A 25,964-nucleotide genomic window follows, 5' to 3' on the forward strand; every position below is an offset into this window, starting at 1 on the left:
TCTGCCTACACAGACCCTTCTATTCTTTACGAAAATTTCTATCTCTCCTAATTATGCTTGCCATCATTTTATCCTGAGCTGTTTTCTTCATTTCTTGTTAGTTCCTTTAATTTCTCCGTAGTTAGAATTTCGTATGAAGTTTTAAGTTTACTTTTGAACTGGGCAGTTTGGGATTGTGTTTAATTTCTTTTTTTATGATGCGATGTTCCGACATTCCGTTAAATGTGTTATTGGATAAGATTGTGTTTATTGTACGCTGTATCGGCAAGTTCGAACATATTGCCGGTGAAGTTCAGTCTCATTCATTTTACTCTTGCCGTTCGGTAGATACCGTAAAATTTACAGTCCGATGATGATGATGTTTGTTGTTTAAGGGGCCTAACATCTAAGGTCATCGGCCCCGAACTTACAGTGCGGTACGGTAAGTTTTATACCTAATACGCTTCTTTGTAGAAAAAGTAGTAAAATATTTGTATTTTCACTCTACTGTAGGGTAAATATTTTTAGTACCCTATAAGCTTGTTCTTAATGGTAACACATAATAAACAAAGAATGCTTACAGTATTCTTCAGCCGATATGTTTCGTCAATCGATAATCTGTTTGTAGACTGTTCCAGAATTCCAATTTTTTTTTTTTTTTTTTTTTTTTTTTCCGAGCTGTCAGAGAGTAGAATAAGCTTGAATTAAGTTTTAAGAATGTTGAAATATACAGTTTAGGAAGTTTCCTTATGCTGCTTGCTATTGGTTGCCTTTGCTGAGGATCAATGTACAAGTATGTTTACTTTAATTGTAAAATATTGTAAAACAAATGCCATGTTCCAAAGTAACCAGCTGAATGAACTCTACTATCAGAGTATCAGATGAAATTTATTCCTAGAATTCAAAGCAAATAAGTTTCATTACCAACTGGAGGAACAAGAAAGTCACATAAATGATTAGATCCGTGTGCTGGCGTGATACTCCCTGCTAAACTGCTGTGACCTGTTAGACAAGTGATCCTATCACTAGTCTAGATGTATGCAGACCAATAAAGAAAGTGCACAAGTGACCAAGGCACTGACAGCTATAAGATATGGTACAGTATGCTCTCGTGATGGTAGCTGATAGAGCAGTACTGAAGATATACTTCAAACATTTCTTAAAAAAGACATTTCTTTCACTTCAGATAAATATTCATAAAAACTTTGTTTTAAGGCATTAAATGTGGGTTGTTAGAAAGGTCCCTGTATTTCAGTCTGTTGAATGCACTACTACATAGCTGACTTTTGCGGACTGTAATTCTCTCAACACCCAGAGAGATGTGGGGATTGAACTAGTAGTAGCATGTTGTATGTTTATCTTGAGCTCAACAGATTGAACGGCTTGCAGGTTGTATTTACCTCGTGTGGAGCGCACCACTGAATGGAAGTGCAACATGGATCAGAAGTGGCACAGACGGAAACAGGATTGTACCATAAGTTTTATCCAAAGTTGATCAAGGACACATGGATAGATCAGGTCACAAATAAAGTAACAGTGAATGAGAAGGTGAATCAATTGAAAACATTGATCTTAAAGAGAAAAAGATTTATAGAAGACATCTGGAGACCCTCAGAAGTTGTTTAGATGCCTGCCAGGGTATAACAAACAGATTAGATTATATGTAGGATGTTGTAGGATAGCCCTTCATGGGGAGTGTGGCTAACCAGTATAATGACCCAGTTGTTGTGTGAGCTAGCCAGTGGCTTTTCATTCAGTTTTGATCGGTGCACACCTTATTTTTGAAATGAAAAGTCATGTCCCTGTGGATCCAGTTCTGTGTAAAATTGTATATCCTATGACTATGATCATGATATTGACAATCATGTGAAACTGTAGGCGTATGACAATCATCATGATATTGACAGTCGTGTGAAACTGGATATCCTATGACTATGATCATGATATTGACAATCATGTGAAACTGTAGGCCTATGGCTATCATCATGATATTGACAGTCATGTGAAACTGTATGTCCTATAACTATGATCATGATATTGACAGTCATGTGAAACTGTAGGCCTATGACTATGATCATGATATTGACAATCATGTGAAACTGTAGGCCTATGACTATCATCATGATATTGACAGTCATGTGAAACTGTATGTCCTATGACTATGATCATGATATTGACAGTCATGTGAAACTGTATGTCCTATAACTATGATCATGATATTGACAGTCATGTGAAACTGTATGTCCTATGACTATGATCATGATATTGACAGTCATGTGAAACTGTATGTCCTATAACTATGATCATGATATTGACAGTCATGTGAAACTGTGTGTCCTATAACTATGATCATGATATTGACAGTCATGTGAAACTGTAGGCCTATGTCCTATAACTATGATCATGATATTGACAGTCATGTGAAACTGTAGGCCTATGTCCTATGACTATGATCATGATATTGACAATCATGTGAAACTGTAGGCCTATGACTATTGTCATGATATTGACAGTCATGTGAAACTGTATGTCCTATGACTATGATCATGATATTGACAGTCATGTGAAACTGTAGGCCTATGTCCTATGACTATGATCATGATATTGACAATCATGTGAAGCTGTAGGCCTATGACTATTGTCATGATATCGACAGTCATGTGAAACTGTGTGTCCTATGACTATGATAATGATATTGACAGTCATGTGAAACTGTAGGCCTATGTCCTATGACTATGATCATGATATTGACAATCATGTGAAACTGTATGTCCTATGACTATGATCATGATATTGACAGTCATGTGAAACTGTATGTCCTATGACTATGATCATGATATTGACAGTCATGTGAAACTGTAGGCCTATGTCCTATGACTATGATCATGATATTGACAGTCATGTGAAACTGTATGTCCTATGACTATGATCATGATATTGACAGTCATGTGAAACTGTAGGCCTATGTCCTATGACTATGATCATGATATTGACAATCATGTGAAACTGTAGGCCTATGACTATCGTCACGATATTGACAGTCATGTGAAACTGTATGTCCTATGACTATGATCATGATATTGACAGTCATGTGAAACTGTAGGCCTATGTCCTATGACAATGATCATGATATTGACAATCATGTGAAACTGTAGGCCTATGACTATCGTCATGATATTGACAGTCATGTGAAACTGTATGTCCTATGACTATGATCATGATATTGACAATTATGTGAAACTGTAGGCCTATGGGATGATATTGTAGAGGAGTAAGCTCGAGCAGAGCTTTTAAAAGTAGGACAGCTCATAATATGAAGATAAAGTTGGAATTCAAAAGGACAAATCAGGTAAAGTGTTAATTTTTAGGGCAAGGAACAAGGGTTTGGAATGAATTATCAAGGGAAATGTTCGATAAATATCCAAGTTCTTTGAAAATATTTATAAAAAAGGTTGGCAAGTAATTGGTGGAGAATCTGCGACCTGGGTGACAGCTCTAAATGCCGATACGCTTGTTGCTTAGTCTGTGGAATTTTGACATAAGAACAATGATTTATTTTCCAGGCCAAGGTGGGTGAGAGCCAACATATTGTAACTAATTAATTTGTTGTGCGATATGGACATGGAACAGGAGATGAAGGAGGAACGATTCTGGCTTGCAAGTACCTCACATGTAAGTATCATTCCAGACAAATTTATACTGATTAGAATAGAGCTCTTTGCAGTCCAATATATTTGGCTGATTACTGTCAGTGTAGCTCGTCTCAAAGCAAGTGTCAGTGTTGTGTAGCTCCATCTGGTATTACATTCATCACATTGTGTCGTAATCTTCAGGGTGTGTGGCATACAGTTCAGTTGCTCCTTGTCTTGACTCTGAATAGCTCACTGGACTTCTGATCTCAAGTTGATGAGTATTATCCTGGTTTGCTCCAGTGGTATTCCAGACATTAAATGTATAACGGATGGTTTAGAATTGACAATTCTAAAAATTGTGAACTGCTACATTTGATTGTAATATTGCCCAACATTTGCTGAATGATAAAATTCTCCTATGAATACACATTGTTCTCAGAATTATTGTATGGGGAAAGAGTTCCAGTGTAGAGGACAGGGACGACTAAACATATGTGACATGGGTGCATTCTTGTTTAACAATTCAGGTCTGATATCTCAAACATTATTTTGTCAGACTTTTACAAATATAAAAAGTTAATTTAAAAAATTAGTGTGAATATCAGAGATGATATAATACTTTTTGTTTTGAAATTAATGGGTTGTACTGCATATCAGCTGCTTGTTGCCGACCTCCATGCCTCACATAGACCTCCTATCCTTGACATGCTGCTGACTTGTATGAAAGGCCCAACATCAGTTTATTCTAGCTTGGAAAGTTCTCAAGATGTAAATGGTACATTTTGAAGCTGAAAATGTCTGCCTTTCTTCGATGTATGAATCAGTCCAAATCACTATTTGTTAGTCACATAGAATTCCACATGAGAGCACAAAGATCTAAATTTCTGCTGCATTCCAGTGCGTGTACATTTAACTGCAAAACATTTCTTAATGTTGGTTGATTGTATAAATTAAAATTTTTCCTTTGATGCGCATGTTGACATGATCCGATGAATGTTTTTCTTTTTAAACCAAATTTCTCCAAGTCTCTGCCATTACCACGGGAGTGCACATTGCTCTTACCTTTTTTAATGGGCCTGTGACTAACTACTTAAGAGTTCAAATATACAGACAGAATTATATATACTGTAGCTTTTAGTCTCGATATGTTTGATCTTTATTTGGGGATTCCTGTCATTCCTTCAGTGGTTTGAAATCTGTAATTACTTGGCTTGCTGTCACTTTGAGAAATGATATTGCATGGTATGGCACAGTATGAATGTAATGAATGTAATTAATTTGAATAAATTAGACATGACACTGCCTCCATCAGACTGAACTGCAAAGATGAAGTTTATCCCACTAAACAAAGTGAGAGCATGTGGAATATGTGTGAGACAGTGAAACTTGTCCTCTTTCTCTTAAATCAATTGTGCTACTAATCTGGGATTTGTGCTAAATGAATCAGTTCTTGTCCTAAGGCAGCGATTACTTTGGTTTTCATTGTATCATGAGACAGTCCATGCAGATACAAGAATTCATTTAAATTCATTTAAATTATGACAGATTGCATCATTAGTATGCATATCCAATCCTTGTGCCATTTCTCAACGGGCTCGGGTCTGAATTGAGATGAAGTTTTATAGCGAGTTTTTATGACAGGGTGTCCTTCCTGACATCAGTTAATCAGAAGAAATGAATGACATGATGTAAGATAATAGGGAGGAGAAGGGCGGAACCCAGTGCCGACACAAAGGCCTATCGTCCCCATCCGACAGATGAATCACCATCAGCAGCATCATGTGCCCTCATTGCAAAGAGGTTTGGATTTGAATCCAGGCTTTTGGTCTCCTACCTTGCCTGGCTGGTGACACCATTGAGACAATTAAAAATAGGAGAGGATTTCCACCAATCAATACTTATTTATTGCATATATTAAAATACAGGACCAGTTTCGACCTCATATACAAGGTCATCTTCAGCTGAACCATACATACATACAGTAGAACCTCAATAATTCGAAATCGGTTAATTCAAAATCCCACCTAATTCGAAGAAGCTCTCGTTCCCGGAAACATGAGGTACAGTTTTGCATGCTTTTACAATTGTTTAATTCGAAATACGGATAATTCGTAATTCGAAGTACAATGTCGGCCCCATTATCGAAATTCAGACTTTTAATTCGAAACTGCCTTTACATTTTAAAACAATAATATTTTACAGAGTAATTTCAACTCGAAATTTATCCTCTTCGCGTCATAATAGAACGCGCGCTCCGGAACGTGGAGGGGTAGCTTTCTGCACTTACACTCACTTTGGAGGGTCTACAGTGCGCTTCATGATTGCTAAGTTGAATGAAATCGGAATTATTTTGTATTCAACCTTTTAAGGAACGCCGTAATATCACGCGGAAAAACAGAATCCGCGAACACTGGCGATGCCGACAGTTGAAAAACAAAACGTGGCTTATATAGTAGATTCGTAGGCACCGAACAATATTGACATTACCGGTGAAACTGCATTGCTTTATTTTAATGCGAGCCCAAATGGTCTTATGGTTTTAAAGGAGAAATTGCCAGCCGGGAAATCGTACAATGGTGAAGGATGGGGGTCATAGTAGTGCGTTGCAATGCACATGGAAGCGAGAAACTTTATCCCCTCGTTATAGGAAAGTTCGATAAGCACAATGTTTTAAGGGCGTCGGGCATCTGAAAATGCAAACAGTACAGAAATCCAAAAAATAATGCATTTGCACAGGGGAACCGGCATCATTTATCCTCATCTTTGAATTGTGCTATTTTTTTCTTTCGTTGCGTGAGGTTATGTTTGTCAGTGATTTATCGAAGTGCATTATTTGAACATTGTAAATGCACCTTGTTGGATACATTTCGGAAATAGTTTTTTCCATGGCATTTGAAAGGTTTAAACTGTGAATCGAGGTGATTGCATGTATTAATGGGTCTTAGAATACTTTGTGACGTGGCAAGTGTTTACATTTCTGAAGTGCCATGGCGGGAAATCGTACAAGGATAGAGTCATAAGAAAGTTCGATTTTAAGGTCATCGGGTACTTTCTGTGTAAATACAAGGCATCTAAAATGCATACAGTATAGTAATCCAATTAATAAAGCACTTGCACATGGGAGCCAGCATAGATTTCTCCTCGCCTTTGAATCGTGCTTTTTTCTTTCTTGCGTTGCGTGAGGTTATGTTTACCAGCGAGATATCCGAGTGCATTATTTGAATACTGTAAATGCACCTTCTTGGATACATTTTGGAAATAGTTCTTTTTTTATGGCATTTGAAAGGTATAAACTGTGAATCAAGGTTAACTGCATGCAGTAACGGGCCTTAGAATATTTTGTAACGCGGCAATGGTTGGTGCTTCTGAATTGCGAATTGGCGGTTAATTCGAAATCACGTAATTCGAAGTCCGATTTTTGAGTCCCAACGACTTCGAATTAACAAGGTTTTACTGTATTTATATAATGAAGCTTTGATTAAGATTGTGTTGTTAAAGGAATGCTATATGATGATAGTGTACATTCATACAAATGGGGCACGTCTTAGCGTGAACTGGCGTATATGTCATTCTGTACAATATTGCAACTGTATGTCTAAAATATTATGTTGAAGGTCTTAAAATTTGTGTATAAAATATGTCTTTACTTAAACTAACTTATATATACATATGTACAAGATAAATACAATATATAAAAACACTTCATGCATATGAACATTCGTTCTTGCTTGTTGGTCAATACATTGACTAACTTCCGTATTTAAGTCTTATTTACAGTTGTACCCTTCAGCTGCTATTCTTGGAGTTTGTAAAATTGCATGGATAAAAAGTTTTGTCTTCCTGTGTATATGTGGGATAAAACACTTTCAATTTTAAAAGGTGCCAAATGTATCGATGAAATATATGCAATAAATAAGAATTGATTGGTGGAAATCCTCTCCTATTTTTAATTGTGCAATTTGTCAATGCGGAAATGAAGATTATAGATATCGTAGCCAACCAGGCAAAACTGAACGCATATAGATTTTGAAACTTAAAGATCAACCTAACGAATGCGATTAAGAGCATTGTTTTTCTGAAGAAATGTCTAAAAATGACCTAACACCTAAATTCTTGAGAAAATATAACACTAAACACAGGCACACCAAACAAACTCATAATACGCAAAAAAGAACAAACAAAATCTAGCTGAAAGAAGAAATAAAGTTTTTATACCGTAAAAAACAACATCTCAACAACGAACTATACCGAATACATTTAAAGGCATCTAACGAGTTACCACATAGCTATTGGGATGATTTTCAGCAGATCACGACAGAAAAAATAAGGAACTTAGCCACCAAATAACAGAATACACTAAATAAGAAATTAGAAGCACTTAAACAACCATCCAAACCAAACCCAAAAACCGAAACTCCGAACACAAACTCACCTACCTTTCCCAATGAAATCACTGAACACAAATTCCACCCACCCGTAAAAAAATCTGACAAATACGACTTTTAACGAAATGGAAACTGTTATCTTGAGCAAGGGACCCAAGCACAATTGGGGTAACACATCAACTTTCCAGAACATTACAACTACTATCACCAAAATAGAAAACGCCATACAGAAAATCCCACATGAGCTACGAGACGAAGTCAGATATGATATTAAAAAAAAGCTCCCACAATATATCAACAAAATTCACAGTAACTCCCATAATAATAAATAAACCAATGAAGTACACATAAACAAACTCAAAGATAAGATAAAACAGAATAATCTACTAATAACGAAAGCCGATAAGGGCAATACCACAGTTATTATCGACAAAGACCAATACATATTGTAAACCAAAGAATGTTTTCAAGATAACACTTTCCTCATCAAACGTAAATACCCGACTAATAACATACAAAAGAACCTCAAAACCTTATTAAAAAATACACACTTTCTTTTAACAGAAGTAGAATCCTCTAAACTTATAGTAATGAATCCTCAATTACCCACTGCTAAAGCTTATCCCAAAATACACAAAGAACATATTCCAATGAGACCTATTATTAACTACAGAACAAGCCCAACCTATAAACTTTCGCAATTTATTCAATGATTTCTCAAAAAGCACTACGTATTCTTAGCTAATAAAACAGTACGGAACTCAATAGATTTTTGTAATAGGACAAAAGGATTAAAGATTGAACCATATCACAAACTCGCATTATTTGACATAATAAACATGTACCCGAACATTCCCACAAAACGAACAATAGAAATCATTAAATCTAACCTAAAAAGTCATAGCAATCTAAGCACTTTGGAAATAGAAGGGTTCATTAAATTACTTAATTTTGCCATTAGTAACAACTACTTTAAATTTCATGATACTATCTATCAGCAACAGGGTTTACCAATGGGATCTCCCGCTTCTGGTATAAGCACCGAAATTTACATAGACTATTTAGAGGACACATTCATTAACAAAATAGACCATATATTTTTTTGGTGTAGATTTGTTGATGACATCTTTATCATCCTCGACAATAGGTCCACAAATGAAACTGATATATTAGATAAACTCAATACAATAGATTCCCATATAAAATTTACCATTGAATTCGAAAACAATCACAAACTGAACAACTGGACATAACGACAAGTAGACATGATGACCACCTTTTTTACAGAATATACAGAAAACCCACGCATACCTCAGATACAATTAAAATGGATTCCGTTCACCCCAACATACACAAAAGAGCAGCCTACTATAGCATGATACACAGAGCATTCAATATACCGATAACAAAAGAAGATCTAAACAAAGAATTACAATTAATTCATGACATAGCTAAAAACAATGGATTCAAGAAAGAAATGGTTAACAAAATCATTCACAAAATAAAATCCCAACCCAAAACCAAACTAACAAAAGTAAACGAATCCAAGAAAGATTATGCACTATTCACTTTCAATAATGTACACATATACCCCATAACTAACATTAAAAAAAAACATAACCTAAGAATAGCATTCAGAACTGCACACAATAGTACCAACATCATACACAACGTCAGGACAGTCAACAGCAATAACAAATACAACCACTCAGGGGTATACCGTATCAAATGTAATAACTGCGAGACAAGCTATATCGGACGTACCGGTAGAAACTTCCTAACCCGATATAACGAACACATAAACGCAGTGAAACACAATCATTTTTCCTCAATAGGACAACATGTCGCAAACTATCAACACAGTTTTACAAACATCGATAACGATATGCAAATCCTAAACATAAACCCCAAAGGCCCCCTGCTTAACATAACAGAAGAATTTTACATCACTCTAGATCAGTATACCAATCCAAATTACAACATAAATGAAATCACAGAAAAAACTAACATCATCTTCAATACAGTTATCCCCGCCCTAAAAAACCCTTACCTTAAGTTAATCGATATACAGAACGTGACACGCAACAGAAAAACACCAAACAACACACCCAGCTCCACCCCTACCCCCACAACAACAACTCTCCCTACCCCTCCTTCCCTTCCCCTCACAGCAGCTAGTATGAGCCCAAGAAGAACACGAAGTAGTACATTACAGGCTCGCACGTCAAACACAACTCAGCGACACCAACAACAGTAAGTACATATTCTAATTCACACACACAACCCTTAGACATTCCTCCAACACAATATCACTTATAACTCAATCTTATCTTCCACAGATAAACATAACATCTTTGCACAGTTACAAATGGGAAAGGAGCCACTACTTTGAACCCAATGTCATCCAAATTTACGGACGCCACAGGACAACATGAATTGGTTCCAATAAAAGGGCAACACACACAGCAGAGCTGAACATATTTTAGTTGAATTTCATCCATACATTTGGCACCTTTTTATCCCACATATACACAGGAAGACAAAACGTTTTATCCATGCAATTTTACAAACTCCAAGAATAGCAGCTCAAGTGTACAACTGTAAATAAGACTTAAATACGGAAGTTAGTCGATGTATTGACCAACAAGCAAGAACGAATGTTCATATGCATGAAGTGTTTTTATATATTGTATTTATCTTGTACATATGTATATATAAGTTAGTTTAAGTAAAGACATATTTTATACACTAATTTTAAGACCTTCAACATAATATTTTAGACATACAGTTGCAATATTGTACGCCAGTTCACGCTAAGACGTGCCCCATTTGTATGTGACTAAATGTACATCATCATCATATAGCATTCCTTTAAACACAATCTTAATCAAAGCTTCATTATATAAATATGTATGTATGGTTTAGCTGAAGATGACCTTGTATATGAGGTCAAAACCGGTCCTGTAGTTTAATATATGCAATAAATAAGTATTGATTGGTGGAAATCCTCTCCTATTCTTAATTGTGCAATTCGCCAATACGGAAATGAAGATTATAGATTACAACACCATTGAGACTCGAATCATCTAACAATGGTGCCTTAACAATCATGGCCACCATCGTTCCCCTTGGTTTTGTTTGTGGACCATTGATCTCCATCTCTGCTAGTCTTTCCACCATTCTTCTTTAATGATATCTTGGAGTTTTGCCACTGTCCTTGCAGGGCCTCCTTCAGTTTGTTGTCTGCTTCTTTTACCACCAACCTTGAGTTTAAGATTCTTGTTCCTTACATTCTTTTCACGTACCCATACATCCTCAGTCCCTCTCCCACTCTGCATACATCTTGTGTTCCTTATATTGCCTTATTTTGCATTTGGTTGGCCAACATACTTCTTACCTGCCTGGATTTTACTTTCCTCTGCTTTGGTACTATTCCATAGCCGTTCTCCCTCACTCCTGCACTCTTCTGCTTATCTCCTGATTCATATCACATTCCCAAGGAACTGAAATGTTTTTACTACCTCTAGTGGGTTCCCCTGTACCACCTCTTCTATTGCATAATTCTTGTATAAGAACAACAGTTTTGCTCTTTTCTCATTCCCTATTCTTCAATCACATCATTCCATATGTTTACATGTTTTTGAACTTCCTCTTCAGTTTCACCTAATAGCTCAATGTCATCGGCAAATAACTATGCTTTTAATATTTTCCCCTGTCCCTCTTTTTTATTTCCTTGAGTGTTTCATCTATGATGATAACAGTTACGAGAAGTGATGGCAACTACCTTGTCTTAATCCTATTCTATTTTGAATTATTCTTCTCTCTCTCTCCTACTTTGATCCAAACTTTACCGGTACATTTGTTGTACATATCTCTTTTCATTTTTAAATGTTAGATCTTCTCCTTCTCCAGGGCCAAGGAAATCCTATCCATGGGAATACAGTTGTATGCTTTCTTCAGGTTGATGTTAATCTTTGTTGTATTCCCAGTATTTTTCCACAATCTGTCACATTTGCAAAAATCAGATTGACTGTTGATCATCCACTCTTCAGTCTGTGTTGTTTCTCTTCCAGTTGGAGTTCAACCAGTGTTTAATCTTTGTTCCCAGAATTCTTTTGAACACTTTCATTACATGCCAAGTCAGGGTACTTCCTCTGTAGTTTCCACAATTTCTCCAGTTTCCTTTCTTAAATTTAGGGACAACAGTTCCCTTTCCCCAGTCTTTTAGGATTTTCTTCTGTCTCCAGGCCACTTTAAATACCCTTTTTATTCCCTAATTTCCAGAAATTCAAATCACTTCTATACTTATATCATTTTGTTCACTTCCAGTGCTTTCCCATTTCTCATTGTCTTTAGTGTCTTTGCTACTTCTGATAGAGTTACTTCATTCTCATCATATGGACCATCCATTAGTGTCACAGAATCCTCATTTGATTTGTTTAGGTCCCTTTCCACATTCAGTAAATTCCAAAATCCTGAAAGTACGTTTTCCATATCCTCTTAATGGTAGGAGGTTTAACACTCTCAACCTACCCACTTGATAATCCCTACACTAATTATAAATTACAAATGCCCTGTTACAGGCTCAAGTCCTGATGCAACAGTTCTAGATAATGGAATCCTTAAGTCATGTTAGCACTGTCCTAAGTCAGGGGTTTCGTTGTCTTGCAGGAATGTTTTGCTTGTCTGGCACAGGGCTGCAAGTCACCTGGCTGCCGACTTTGAAACCTTCAAGGACCAAGTGACCACTGAAATTGCCAAACTAAGGACTAAGATATCGATGATGGACGAGACTCTAACCCGTCGTGAAGAAATGATTGACAATTTGGCTCAGTATAGCCGTCGTAACTGCCTCCTACTGCACGGTGTTGCTGAGGAACCTGATGAAGACGTGTATAAAAAAGTTACAGACTTCATCAGGGATAAGCTACAACTGGACATCTCACTAGGAGACATTGACCACTGCCACAGGTTTGGTGAGGGGAAACATACAACAGCTGAAGCTGTAGTGATGGGAAGACGACCGATCATCGTGAAATTCCTTAGGATTCAAGATCTTAACCGGGTTTGGAGAGTTAAAGAAACTTCTCAAAGGATCTAAATTTCTAACTGAATCGCTTACGAGTATCTGGAAACAGATTCTAAACAGAGCTAGGGATATCCTAGGGCATAAGTGGGTATGGACAGTCGAAGGACGCTTAGTAGTGTTACTAAATAATGGAAGGAAAGAATATATTAGTACTGTAGGCGACTTGAACAGAACTCTAAACTCAGCAGGTGTAACCGTGAATTAAGGTTTAAATCTTAAAATGTTCAGTAGTTTTCATGTGTATATATTTGTGTGTGTGTCTGAGTGTATGCGAACTGAGTCAGTGAATGTACCTGTGAAATTCTCGGTAAGTGTTTCTTTAGTTATGCATGATAATGGCTAAGACTAATGAGCCTGTGCTTGTAGCAGATGACGAATTCCTACATGCCATTGACCTGGACGTATTCCAAGACAATGACAACCCTCTTTCACAATCACCAGTAGCTCCCCTACGCCAATCTGAGTCCACAGGAATCCTATTGAAATGTGCCTTGTCGCAGTTTCCTAGAACCCTGCAACGTTGCCACATTAACTGTTTATCACTTTTAAGTCACTTTGATGAAGTCCGTTCTATAATTACTGATACAAATATGCATTTAGTTGGTCTGAGTGAAAGTTAGTTGACTAACAGTATTAGTTCCGCGCTTGTAAAAATTGATGGGTATACTTTATACAGGAATGACCGTGCAGGTAAACGAGGTGGTGGTGTTTCAGTGTACTGTAGAGACGACATTAAGAGCAAAATAATCTGTAAATCTTTCCCCAATGACAGCCCGCATACTGAATATATGTTCCTTGAGGTGATTGTCAACCACCAGAAAGTGTTAATAGTGGTAGTATATAAGCCTCCCAAAGTAAGTAATATAGACGCGCATGAAGCGGATCTGCTGAAACTTATACCAGGTTATGAACACATCATAATCCTTGGTGATTTTAACATAAATCTCCTGACCCAGACTAATGACTTGGACCAAATTCGCAGACTGTTCATTTCAACGGACATGACTATCTTACCATTAGACGCATCTAATCATGTACATGCATGTAAGAGCTCAACCCACACTCTAATTGACTACTTAGTGACAAATAATCCACATAAGACTGTCAAGCACGCACAAATCTCTGTCTCTGGTATCTCTACACATGATCTTATCTATTTGTGCTACTCACTGCAGGTGCCGAAGTGTAAAGCCAAGTATGTACTGTAAACTACAGAGACATGAAAAATATAGACTTAACTACAATATGACACATGTAATTTGCCTTGGGATGACATACGACAACTGCACGACGTGAACCTAAAAGTGCATCTATGACAAGCATGCTCCCGTCCTGCAGGCAAGGGTTTCTCGCTCTCCTGTTCCGTGGTTAAACGCTGAGATAAAAGCAATAGTGGCCCACTGTGATGCTTTGTTTCGCTGGTACAGAGCAACAAAAGAGCAAATGGATTTTGAACAATACTGTCGCCTATGGAACAAAACAACTAATTAGAAACAGTAAATTTAAATATATCAGAAATCAAACCGAAAATCTCAATACAGTTAATGCATAGAATCAGTTACGTTCAATAGGAATAGGAAAATTAAAGAACCTCATATTCCAACAATATCACTCTACACACTTAACTTTCATTTCACTGCTAAACAAATTAAAGAAACTCAATCCCAATCTGGAATTCCGTTACATGAAAATGGCAATTACTTGAATATTGAACCAACATTCTCATTGCGAACTGTCAGTATAAACGAAGTAAAAAGAGTCTTAAATTCCATTAAATCTCATTCAAAAGGAGCAGATCATATTCTAATAGGCATCATAAAAAATAATAAATAATAATAATAAAAAATTACTGTAAAATTCAGGAACTTTTCGAGACATTTGGAAGGATGCTCTAATGATTCCAGTACTAAAGAACACCACATCAAATTATCCATCAGACTACCGCCCTATATCAATACTCCCTCCGCTTGTGAAAGCCCTTGAATGACTAATTCACGAGCAACTAACTGAATATCTCACAAATCATTCACTACTAGCCCCGTTGTAATCTGGCTTCAGAAATTGCCACAGTATGACGACAGCACTTCTTCGGGTAACAGATGATATAAGGCTTGCTATGGATAAATGGTAAGTGACGGTACTCACGCTTCTTGATTTTAGCAGTGCATTTGATATTGTCAACATACAACTCCTCCTTTCAAAATTGCGCTCCCTTGGTGTCGACCGGAGTGCTCTCATATCGTACCCCACAAATTGTCGTCAGTGTGTCTCAGTAAACGATGTTATGTCCAAATGGGCTATGAGATTATCTGGCATGCCACAAAGATCTGTTCTGGGACCTTTATTATTCAGCCTGCATATCAATGATATTTCATCCCCACTTGTCCACTGTAAATACCATCTGTATGCTGATGACTTACAGGTATATTACCATACTGGTGTAGACAGTATGTGTGAAGCAATCCAATATATGAATACAGACCTACGAAAACTCACAACGTATGCTGGAAACAATGCCTTACTCATCAACCCACGAAAGACCCAAAGCATAATAATTCCAAGCATAATAATTGTCCACAAAAAATTACTATGTGATCTAAATAGTAATCACAATCCTCCAATTACCATTGATGATACTAAAGTGCCATACTCCAAGTTTGTTACAAACCTTGGGGGTCACCTTAAATGAGACTCTGACCTGGAATGAGCATGTAACTAATGTGTGCAGAAAAGTACATGCATCCATTTATCCTTTGAAGCATCATAAAAATTTTCTCCCACTGGACCTTAAATTAAAACTCATAGAAACACTTCTATTTCCAATCTTTGACTACTGTGACAGCTTATTGACTGACCTAACCTGTGAACAAGCAACAAAGCTACAACATGTACAGAACTCTTGCATTCGATATGCCTTCCAGCTCCGACATGATGCTCATATAACACCATACTACAAAAAGTTGGGATGGCTACGTCTAAATGACTGTAGAAAAATGCACCAAATGACCCTTGTCTATCAGTTGCTTTCTTCAAACAGCCCCTCCTTTGTATCGTCCAATTTTAGGCTTCTTTCTTCATTCCACGAATTTAATACTTGTTCCAGATCACTACTTGAAATAGCACCGCATCGAACAAATACCTACAGCCATTCATTCCTGGTCTCTGCTTCGAGGTTATGGAATACGATCCCGGAAGATATTAAAACGTCTTGCTCGTCTAGGAGATTTAAAACAGCCTACCGTAAATTCCTCCAGAGTACATACAGTTAACTCGAATGAATATAAGAGTGAATGACGTGAGAATCAAACCAAAAATTACGTACTAGATTTAAGTTCTTAGGTTATCCCATTTACGTTCTTACTCCTCTTATTTAAGGCTATAGACTGTTTGTAGAAATAGACTACATAGTAACATCGATTTTAGCATATTCAGATTGTAAGATACTAATATTCAGTTAATTTATTTTAGCCTTATATTTGAATAAGTTTTCCTAAGCTAGTTGTAGATATATTCTTTAGGTTATAAGTTGATATATTTTTGTTGTTGTTATTATCCTCTCTCTATTTATCCTATAAATATAATTATTCATCAGTAGTAATCTTAATTAATTGTATCTGACTTACATAATCTCAATAACAGTAATTTATTAGAATGATATTTTAGATTAATACTATAAAAATAAGAAAAATATATGTGGTTAAGTGTAAGAGAGGGCCAAGAGTCCTAACTTTGCCACTTAATAAAGACACTAATAATATTGTGATATTTCTTACTTTTAAAGGCAACATATAAACTAATGTCATTCCATGCCATCTCTCCACTGACAGCTTGGAACATACCACTTACAAGTGACTATTCTCATTTTGGTTCCGTATTGAAGTTGACGTATGTCTCAAGTGTTATTACAATATTATAGGTCCACCTGTATTGTATTGAACAGGTGGACCTATAATATTGTAATAACACTTGAGACATACATACCACTTAGTCGAGCAGAAGCTCTTTCCAGCACCTGTTAAACTTTCTCTTCACAACTTGTACGATGTGCTCCCAGATTTCAGTATGAGGTTTGAATTTTCATTGGATTGTTTGTAGTGAAGATCTTCCTCCAATCAATGCTCCTCAACAGGTTGTCCATTTGTTCCGTTATTGTTACGGGTAGATAACCTTTGGACTTCCTCTTGGAGCAACAAACCATCACAGACACAGTAAAATTCCAGTTGTGTCCAGATTGCTTTTTCGGTTCTAAATGGACTGCCCCATAGACTGCGCGAGCCAGATCCAGATCAGGTCTGAGAAGAGCAACTTCTTACGATTTCAAATTCTCGACAACCATCACACCCCAACTCAACTCCACCAAGTTGGAGTGTCAAACGTTAAGAAGAGAACTCCCAGCAAAAATGAAGCAGCTTCAGGCGTGATCAATCCTGTTTGAAGTGTTACTACTCCATGTCTGCTACAACATATGACTTCTCTGACATAACCAACCATTCAACCAGCAACGACACATTAACAATTTCCTAATGACATCCATAGACTAAGATACTTCACCAAAAGCAGCAGTTTACAAATTGCAACAAATTCAACAATAATATAAATCTAACACAACACGCATATGTTATGCACGCCACCAGTTGAAAGTGAAAAACAAATAGTGAAAAGAAGGAATTGGTCCCATTCCTTTAGATTATACTTTAAACATTTTCAGTTGGCTGCTATGTCAGATTGTAATATTACATATGTATTATAGATGGTAACAACCCACGGTACTACTGTTTAGAAATGTAAACCCCATTTTATACATGATAAAACAAACATATGAGGTATCACATATCAATACTTTAGAAATGAAGGATCCATTTTAATAAGGTATCACATACTAGTACTTTTAGCAATGAAGGATATATTTTTAATTAACTAACCCTTTAATTAAGCTTCTCCTATGTTTACTCCAATGGACTTTTTAAAAAAGTGGAATACCCCAAACATTAATACAAGTGAAATTACGTTTTATTGACATCACAATAACCAATAAGCTGTGATATACCTCTACAACAAAATACTTTTAAGACTCTATAATGGACTCATTATCACTAATGTGTATGAGTGAAAAATCTTATTCCACATTTTGTAATACAAGTGTAGTATGATCAAAAAGACTCTAACAACAAGTACTTTTTAAACAAATGATGTATATTTTTTACCATTTTAGTAGATATTTGTTAATGTTTTAATTATATGAATCAATCATATTGAATGTAATATTATCAATACCAGATGTGAATAAGTGCAGAACCCATTACATGTACAAAAAGCTTAGACACAGTGAGCCAATATACCTCATACAATAGCATGTTCAAAAACTAAGATGTACCCACTAGTACTTTAACGACGTAACTTTCAACACTTGATTTAATTGAAATAGTCACCAAATGTAACCTTTCATATGTGATGTTTTTATAAATTTCTTTTTTTGTGTGTCAACTGAAGATGATCCCCAAGGGATTGAAACCGGTATTGACCAATTTACTAATTTAGAGTAAATAAACTAATGTGTTGATAAGGTGGAGATTTTAGACTTTCTTTATATCATGTAAAAGACATGTCATTATAATGTTCTTGTTGATTTGATAAGTGTAAATTGAGCTTAGCACTGTCGTGTATGATAGTCTTTACAAATTCATTAAACGCCGTTTCTTATACATTTCATTTCTACTTACAGATATCACAGCCTACAACATATAGAAAGAAGCCCACACGCTATCATTTAAGACTTCAAAAAATGTAAACCATTTGACACTTGACATAATATATAATGTCATATTAAAGTGCACGTCGCAAACTAAATAAATTTTTTTTTAATACTTACAATATGCATTACTATTAACTCAGCATTTAGGATATACTATGAATATAGTGCATAGACTATGCATCGAACTGAACATTAAACTACGACCTATTCCTTCATAGAAAGTTCCAGATCACTTCAAGATACACATACTATCAACAGAAGGACATCGTGAAAAAAGCAACATTTTGACCAGAAGAATAAAATTTTGAAATTTTTTTACATACACACATACATACATTATCATTATAGACTGTTATGCCTTTCAGCGTTCAGTCAGCAAGCCTCTGAGAATTTACTAAACGTCACCACAATCCTCGATTTGCAACAAGTGTTGTGGCTTCATTTAGTTCTATACCTCTTATCTTTAAACCATTAGAAACCGAGTCTAACCATCGTCGTCTTGGTCTACCTCTACTTCTCTTACCCTCCATAGCAGAGTCCATTATTCTCCTAGGTAACCTATCCTCCTCCATTCGCCTCACATGACCCCACCACCGAAGCTGGTTTATGCGTACAGCTTCATCCATCGAGTTCATTCCTAAATTAGCTTTTATCTCCTCATTCCGAGTACCCTCCTGCCATTGTTGCCACCTGTTTGTACCAGCAATCATTCTTGCTACTTTCATGTCTGTTACTTCTAACTTACCATGAATAAGATATCCTGAGTCCACCCAGCTTTCGCTCCCATACAGCAAAGTTGGTCTGAAAACAGACCGATGTAAAGATAGTTTTGTCTGGGAGCTGACTTCCTTCTTACAGAATACTGTTGATCGCAGCTGCGAGCTCACTGCATTAGATTTACGGCACCTTGATTCAATCTCACTTACTATATTACCATCCTGGGAGAACACCCAACCTAAATACTTGAAATTATCGACCTGTTCTAGCTTTGTATCACCAATCTGACATTCAGTTCTGTTGAATTTCTTACCTACTGACATCAATTTAATCTTTGAGAGGCTAATTTTCATACCATACTCATTGCACCTATTTTTAAGTTCCAAGATATTAGACTGCAGCCTTTCGGCACAGTCTGCCATTAAGACCAAGTCATCAGCATAGGCCAAACTGCTTACTACATTTCCACCTAACTTAATCCCTCCCTGCCACTTTATACCTTTATACCTTTATACCTTTCAGCAGATGATCCATGTAACGAACAGCAAAGGTGAAAGATTACAGTCTTGTCTAACCCCTATAAGTACCCTGAACCAAGAACTCATTCCACCATCAAATCTCACTGAAGCCCAATTGTCAACATAAATGCCTTTGATTGCTTTTAATAATCTGCCTTTAATTCCATAGCCCCCCAGTATGGCGAACATCTTTTCCCTTGGTACCCTGTCATATGCTTTCTCTAGATCTACGAAACATAAACACAGCTGCCTATTCCTCTCATAGCATCTTTCAATTACCTGGCGCATACTGAAGATCTGATCCTGACAGCCTCTCTGTGGTCTGAAACCACACTGGTTTTCATCCAGCTTCCTCTCAACGACTGATCGCACCCTCCCTTCCAAGATGCCAGTGAATACTTTGCCTGGTATACTAATCAGTGAGATACCTTGATAGTTGTTGCAATCCTTCCTGTTCCCCTGCTTATAGATAGGTGCAGTTACTGCTTGCCCAATCTGAAGGTACCTTACCAACACTCCATGCTAATTTTACTACTCTGTGAAGCCATTTCTTCCCTGCCTTCCCACTATACTTCACCATTTCAGGTCTAATTTCATCTATTCCTGCTGCCTTATGACAATGGAGTTTATTTACCATCCTTTCCACTTCCTCAAGCATAATTTCACCAACATCATTTTCCTCCTCCCCATGAGCTTGGCTATTCGCAACACCACCAGGATGATTTCCTTTTACATTGAGAAGATGTTCAAAATATTCCCTCCACCTCTCCAGTGATTCCCTGGGATCTATTATGAGTTCACCTGAATTACTCAAAACACTGTTCATTTCCTTTTTCCCTCCCTTCCTAAGATTCTTTATTACTGCCCAGACCGAGCTCGATAGCTGCAGTCGCTTAAGTGTGGCCAGTATCCAGTAATCGGGAGATAGTGGGTTCGAGCCCCACTGTCGGCAGCCCGGAAGATGGTTTTCTGTGGTTTCCCATTTTCACACCAGGCAAATGCCGGGGCTGTACCTTAATTAAGGTCACGGCGGCTTCCTTCCACTTCCTAGGCCTTTCCTATCCCATCGTCGCCATAAGACATATCTGTGTCGGTGCGACATAAAGCAAATAGCAAAAAATAAAAAAATAAAAAAAATAAAATAAATTACTGTCCAGAAAGGTTTCCCTGCTGCTTGACCTAGCCTTTCCTGGTTGTTACCAAAATCTTCCCATGACTTCTTTTTGGATTCAACAACTATTTGTTTCGCTCTGTTTCTTTCCTCTACATACAACTCCCTGTCTACCTTGGCCCTTGTTTGGAGCCATTTCTGATAAGCCTTCTTTTTACGTTTACAAGCTGCTCTCACTTCATCATTCCACCAAGATGTTTGCCTTTCCCCATCTTTACACACAGCTGTTCCTAGGCATTCCCTTGCTGTTTCTACTACAGCATCCCTGTATGCCACCCATTCTTTTTCTATATCCTGAACCTGCTTATTGTCTACTGTTCGAAACTTCTCACTAATCCTATCCAAGTACTTCTGTCTAATTTCCTCGTCCTGGAGATTTTCTACCCTTATTCGTTTGCAGACAGATTTCATTTTCTCTACCTTAGGCCTAGTGATACTTAGTTCACTACGGATCAGATAGTGGTCTGTATCATCGAAAAATCCGCGGAAAACTCGTACATTCCTAACATATTTCCTGAATTCGAAGTCTGTTAAGATATAGTCTAGTACGGATCTGGTACCCCTAGCCTCCCATGTGTAGCGGTGAATAGCCTTATGCTTGAAGAATGTATTCGTAACAGCTAAATCCATACGAGCACGGAAGTCCAGCAAACGCTTCCCATTCCCATTAGCTTTCATATCTTCCCCACATTTACCAATCACCCTTTCGTATCCTTCAGTTCTATTCCCAACTCCCGCATTGAAATCGCCCATTAGCACTATTCTATCCTTGCTGTTGACCCTGACCACGATGTCACTCACTGCTTTATAAAACTTGTCAACTTCATCCTCATCTGCACGCTCACATGGTGAATACACGTCCACAATTCTAGTCCTAATTCCTCCAACTAACAAATCTACCCACATCATTGGCTCATTTACGTGCCTAACAGAAACTTTGTTCCATGCAATGGTATTCCTGATAAACAGCCCTACCCCAGACTCTGCCCTTCCCTTTCTAACACCCATCAAGTACACTTTATAATCTCCTATCTCTTCCTCGTTATCTCCCCTTACCCAAATATCACTTACTCCTAGCAGATCCAGATGCATCCTCTTTGCTGACTCAGCCAGTTCTACCTTCTTTCTTCCATAAGCCCCATTAATAATGATAGCTCCCCATCGAATTCCATTTCGTTCGCCAAGTTGTTTCCAAGGAGTCCCTCGCCTGTCAAATGGGAGTGGGTCTCCATTACTCCCATAGGTCCGAGGCTTGCTTAAAACGTTCTGAGCTCGGTACATTCCTAAAGCAGAATGCTACCCTACTTGCACATATTCCAAGTGAGGATCTCTCCTCTAACCGGTTATGGACCACCGGTGGATTGTATAGTCCTAGCCGCCTGAGCACAAGGAGGGCCAGGACTCAGAATATGTCCGAGATGCCCACTCCCATTCCATAGCAACTGGTATCCCGACTCTGAGGACCACTTACTAGGCCACTCAGCCGTTGCCCATGGTTCACGAACTATGACGTGACCTCAGTAACCCACAAACATGAACCATGAAATGTTTTTAATAGTTAATTATAAGTTTTAGCGGAGAATAGTGATTACTTTAAGAACATCAGTGCATACACGACAGTGCTAAGCTCAATTTACACTTATCAAAGCAACAAGAACATTATAATGACATGTCTTTTACATTATGGAATCTTTTTATAAATGAAGAAGAGAGGACTCATTTTAGCATTTCAACATGTAATATAATTTATTTTAAACGACCTGTCAAATTGGTCAACACCTTTTTATGTGATGTTTTAATTACTATATTTGCATATGACAGCTGAGGATGACCCTCGAAGGGTCAAAACCGGTACTGTGATTATTGTAACTAATAGTATATAAATAAATGTATTGATAAAGACAAGTTTTCCATCTCGTTCAATAACTTCCGTTTACCTAGGCTTCTAACGATCGTCAAATCTTTCTCAATTGAGGTGAACTTATGGCCTGTTTCATTCATATGGTGGCTCATGGCCAAATACTTGTTATGCCTGGAAGCATTGTAATGTTCCAGATACCTTGTGTAAAAGCTCCCCCCTGTTTGTTCAAAACATGTGAACTCACATTGTGCACATTTTAACCTATAAACACCAGACTCTATTGTGGTTGAGGAATATGTTCTGGTTACTATTAACTGTCTTGAATGCTATGTTGATGTAAATGTGGCATAGTTTTTTTCTTTGATTTCTCTGGGATTAGGTTGAGCTTATTAATTAACCCGACTTATATGTCATTATATAGTAGTTGATGTTACTTCTGGATTGGAAAGATCAGCCGGTGTTAACACCTCACCATTGCCCAGGGAACACCCGAATGTAAATCATACACTCTTTATCTGAACTGAATAGAGCAATAAATCAGTGTAAGAATGGTAAGGTTGCCGGTCTGGATGAAATATGTGTCAAGCAAATTAAGCAATTTGGACCTGTTGCTAAGCAATGGTTACTAGAACTGTACAAGAATTGTATAAACACCTGCAAATTACCATGTGTGTGGAGGAAAGGCAGAGTAATCGTAGTTCTCAAACCAGGAAAAGACCCAAATGATCCGAAAAATTACAGACCTATCTCACTGTTGTGTCATCTGTACAAGATCTTAGAAAGGATGATCCTGGAAAGACTTACTGTGATCAGCAGGATTCCGTAAAGGAAAAAGTTGTACTTCACAGGTCCTCCATCTGACACAGTATATCGAAGATGGATATGAAAATCATAAAATCACAGGGGTGGCTTTTATCGACTTATCTGTTGCACATGATACAGTTAATCATCGTATACTGTTGCGCAAATTATACAACATGACAAAAGATTACAAGATGACTCAAGTAATTTGCAATCTTCTCAAAAATTGTAGGTTCTTCGTTGAATTTCAGGATCAGAAAAGTTGATGGAGGGAACAAAAGAATGGTTTGCCACAAGGCAGTGTTCTCGCCCCTATGCTCTTTAATATCTATACGAATGACCAACCTCTTCCAGTTGGCACCAGAAGCTTCATATATGCGGATGATCGAGCTATTGCTACTCAAGCAAACTGCTTTGAGGTTGTAGAAGAAAAGTTATCAGAGGCTCTTTCTGAACTATCCTACTACTACAGAGGAAACCAATTGAAGCCTAACCCATCTAAAACTCAGGTATGTGCCTTCCATTTGAAGAACAGACAGGCGTCAAGGAAATTGCAGGTAGTATGGGAAGATGCTCAACTAGATCACTGCCCAACACCTAAATATCTAGGTGTAACATTGGATCGTGCTCTCACCTACAAACAACACTGCATGAACATCAAGCAGAAAGTGTCGGCTAGAAACAACATCCTTCGCAAGTTGTCTGGAACCAATTGGGGTACACATCCAAAGACGTTGAGAACTACAGCCCTGGCTCTGTGTTACTCCGCTGCAGAGTACGCTTGCCCTGTTTGGTACAGATCAAGTCATGCTAAACAAATTGACATTTCTCTAAATGAAACATGTCGACTCATTACTGGCTGCTTGAGACCAACTCCACGAGATAGAATCTACTGTTTGGCTGGAATTTCCCCACCAGATATAAGAAGAGAAGTTGCATCCATGAATGAGAGAACTAAAGCACTTGCCTCATGTGCACACCCATTGAATGGATATGAACCTGCCCACCGAAGATTGAGGTCTAGGAGGAGTTTCCTGAATACAACCGAAGATTTAAACGAATCTGCTCAATCAACAAGGTTGAGATTATGGAGAACTAGAAATCCTCAACTTGCTGATTGGATGCTACCAATTGAACATCTTCCCCCCAGGACGCGAGGAACATTGGTCTACGTGGAAATCATTGAACAGGCTTCGCACTGGGGTTGGTAGATCAAGAATCAATATGGTAAAGTGGGGCTTTCCTGGCACATCCAGACAATGTGAATGTGGTGAAGACCAACCCGTAGCCCATTTCATGTCCTTTAAGTTGCACAATAGAGGACTTGATGGCTGCGACACCTAATGTCCGTGATTTGGCAAAATTCTGGGCAGACACTATTTGATATGTATGTCATTAAGTACCATTATGCTATGAAAAATGTATGCTTCTGATACGAATAAATAAATTAATTGAGGATGGTTGCCTAGTTGTACTTCCTCTTAAAACAATAATCACCACTAAATAAATTAACCGATTGATTACATTTTTTTAAAGCCATTGAACTGAGCTAACTGCCTTAAGTAATTCAGCTCTATTTCCAGAGTTTTTGGCGAAAGAGGAATTTTTAGTGCCCTATATACTAGACTATGATAGGCAGCTAGTTTTTGGGTCTTAGGATGCAAGGACGAATCTTTAATAGATATGGGTTTCGGGTTATTGGTAAAATATTCTACAAATTAATCTGGGGTGAAGTTAAATTATCTACTTTCTCATGTAGAAAATTTTTGAAGTCGAAATTATTTAACTTTATCTAATCACCCCAAGTAGGATGAGTTTTAAACCATTTGAGTTCTAACGAAGAGGAAGGTAACTTTTTTTAAACTTTCTCCGTCTTGTTTTAATTTTTCTTGATTTATTCTTGGTTCTTTTCATGTAAAATTATGCTTTTCCCCTTGTTTTTTCAGGCTTCTATTTCCGTGGTTACCTTTGGTCATGCTTGTTAAATGGCCTTTGTGTGTTAGTATGACAACGGGTTTTTATTGTGATTGTTTACATAAATAATCTTACGGTGGATGAT

General features: G+C 37.4%; 1 protein-coding gene across 3 annotated transcripts in view; it reads left to right on the forward strand.

Moving 5' to 3' along the window:
- The first annotated feature begins 238 nt into the window (after nucleotides 1–238).
- The window catches only part of LOC136884208 (gastrula zinc finger protein XlCGF57.1), a 148,362-nt gene continuing 122,636 nt past the window's right edge, over nucleotides 239–25,964 (forward strand). For 2 of the 3 annotated variants that reach the window (XM_067156261.2, XM_067156265.2), the window contains exons 1-2: nucleotides 239–421; nucleotides 3,543–3,651. In XM_067156261.2, the coding sequence (XP_067012362.2) occupies nucleotides 3,595–3,651 (57 nt within the window). In that variant the 5' untranslated portion in view covers nucleotides 239–421; nucleotides 3,543–3,594. Of the gene's footprint in view, nucleotides 422–3,319; nucleotides 3,652–25,964 lie in introns of those variants that run through there. The other variant, XM_067156262.2, reaches the window with a different exon arrangement.

Source organism: Anabrus simplex, chromosome 12 (genome assembly GCF_040414725.1).
Source record: "Anabrus simplex isolate iqAnaSimp1 chromosome 12, ASM4041472v1, whole genome shotgun sequence".
NCBI lineage: Eukaryota > Metazoa > Arthropoda > Insecta > Orthoptera > Tettigoniidae > Anabrus > Anabrus simplex.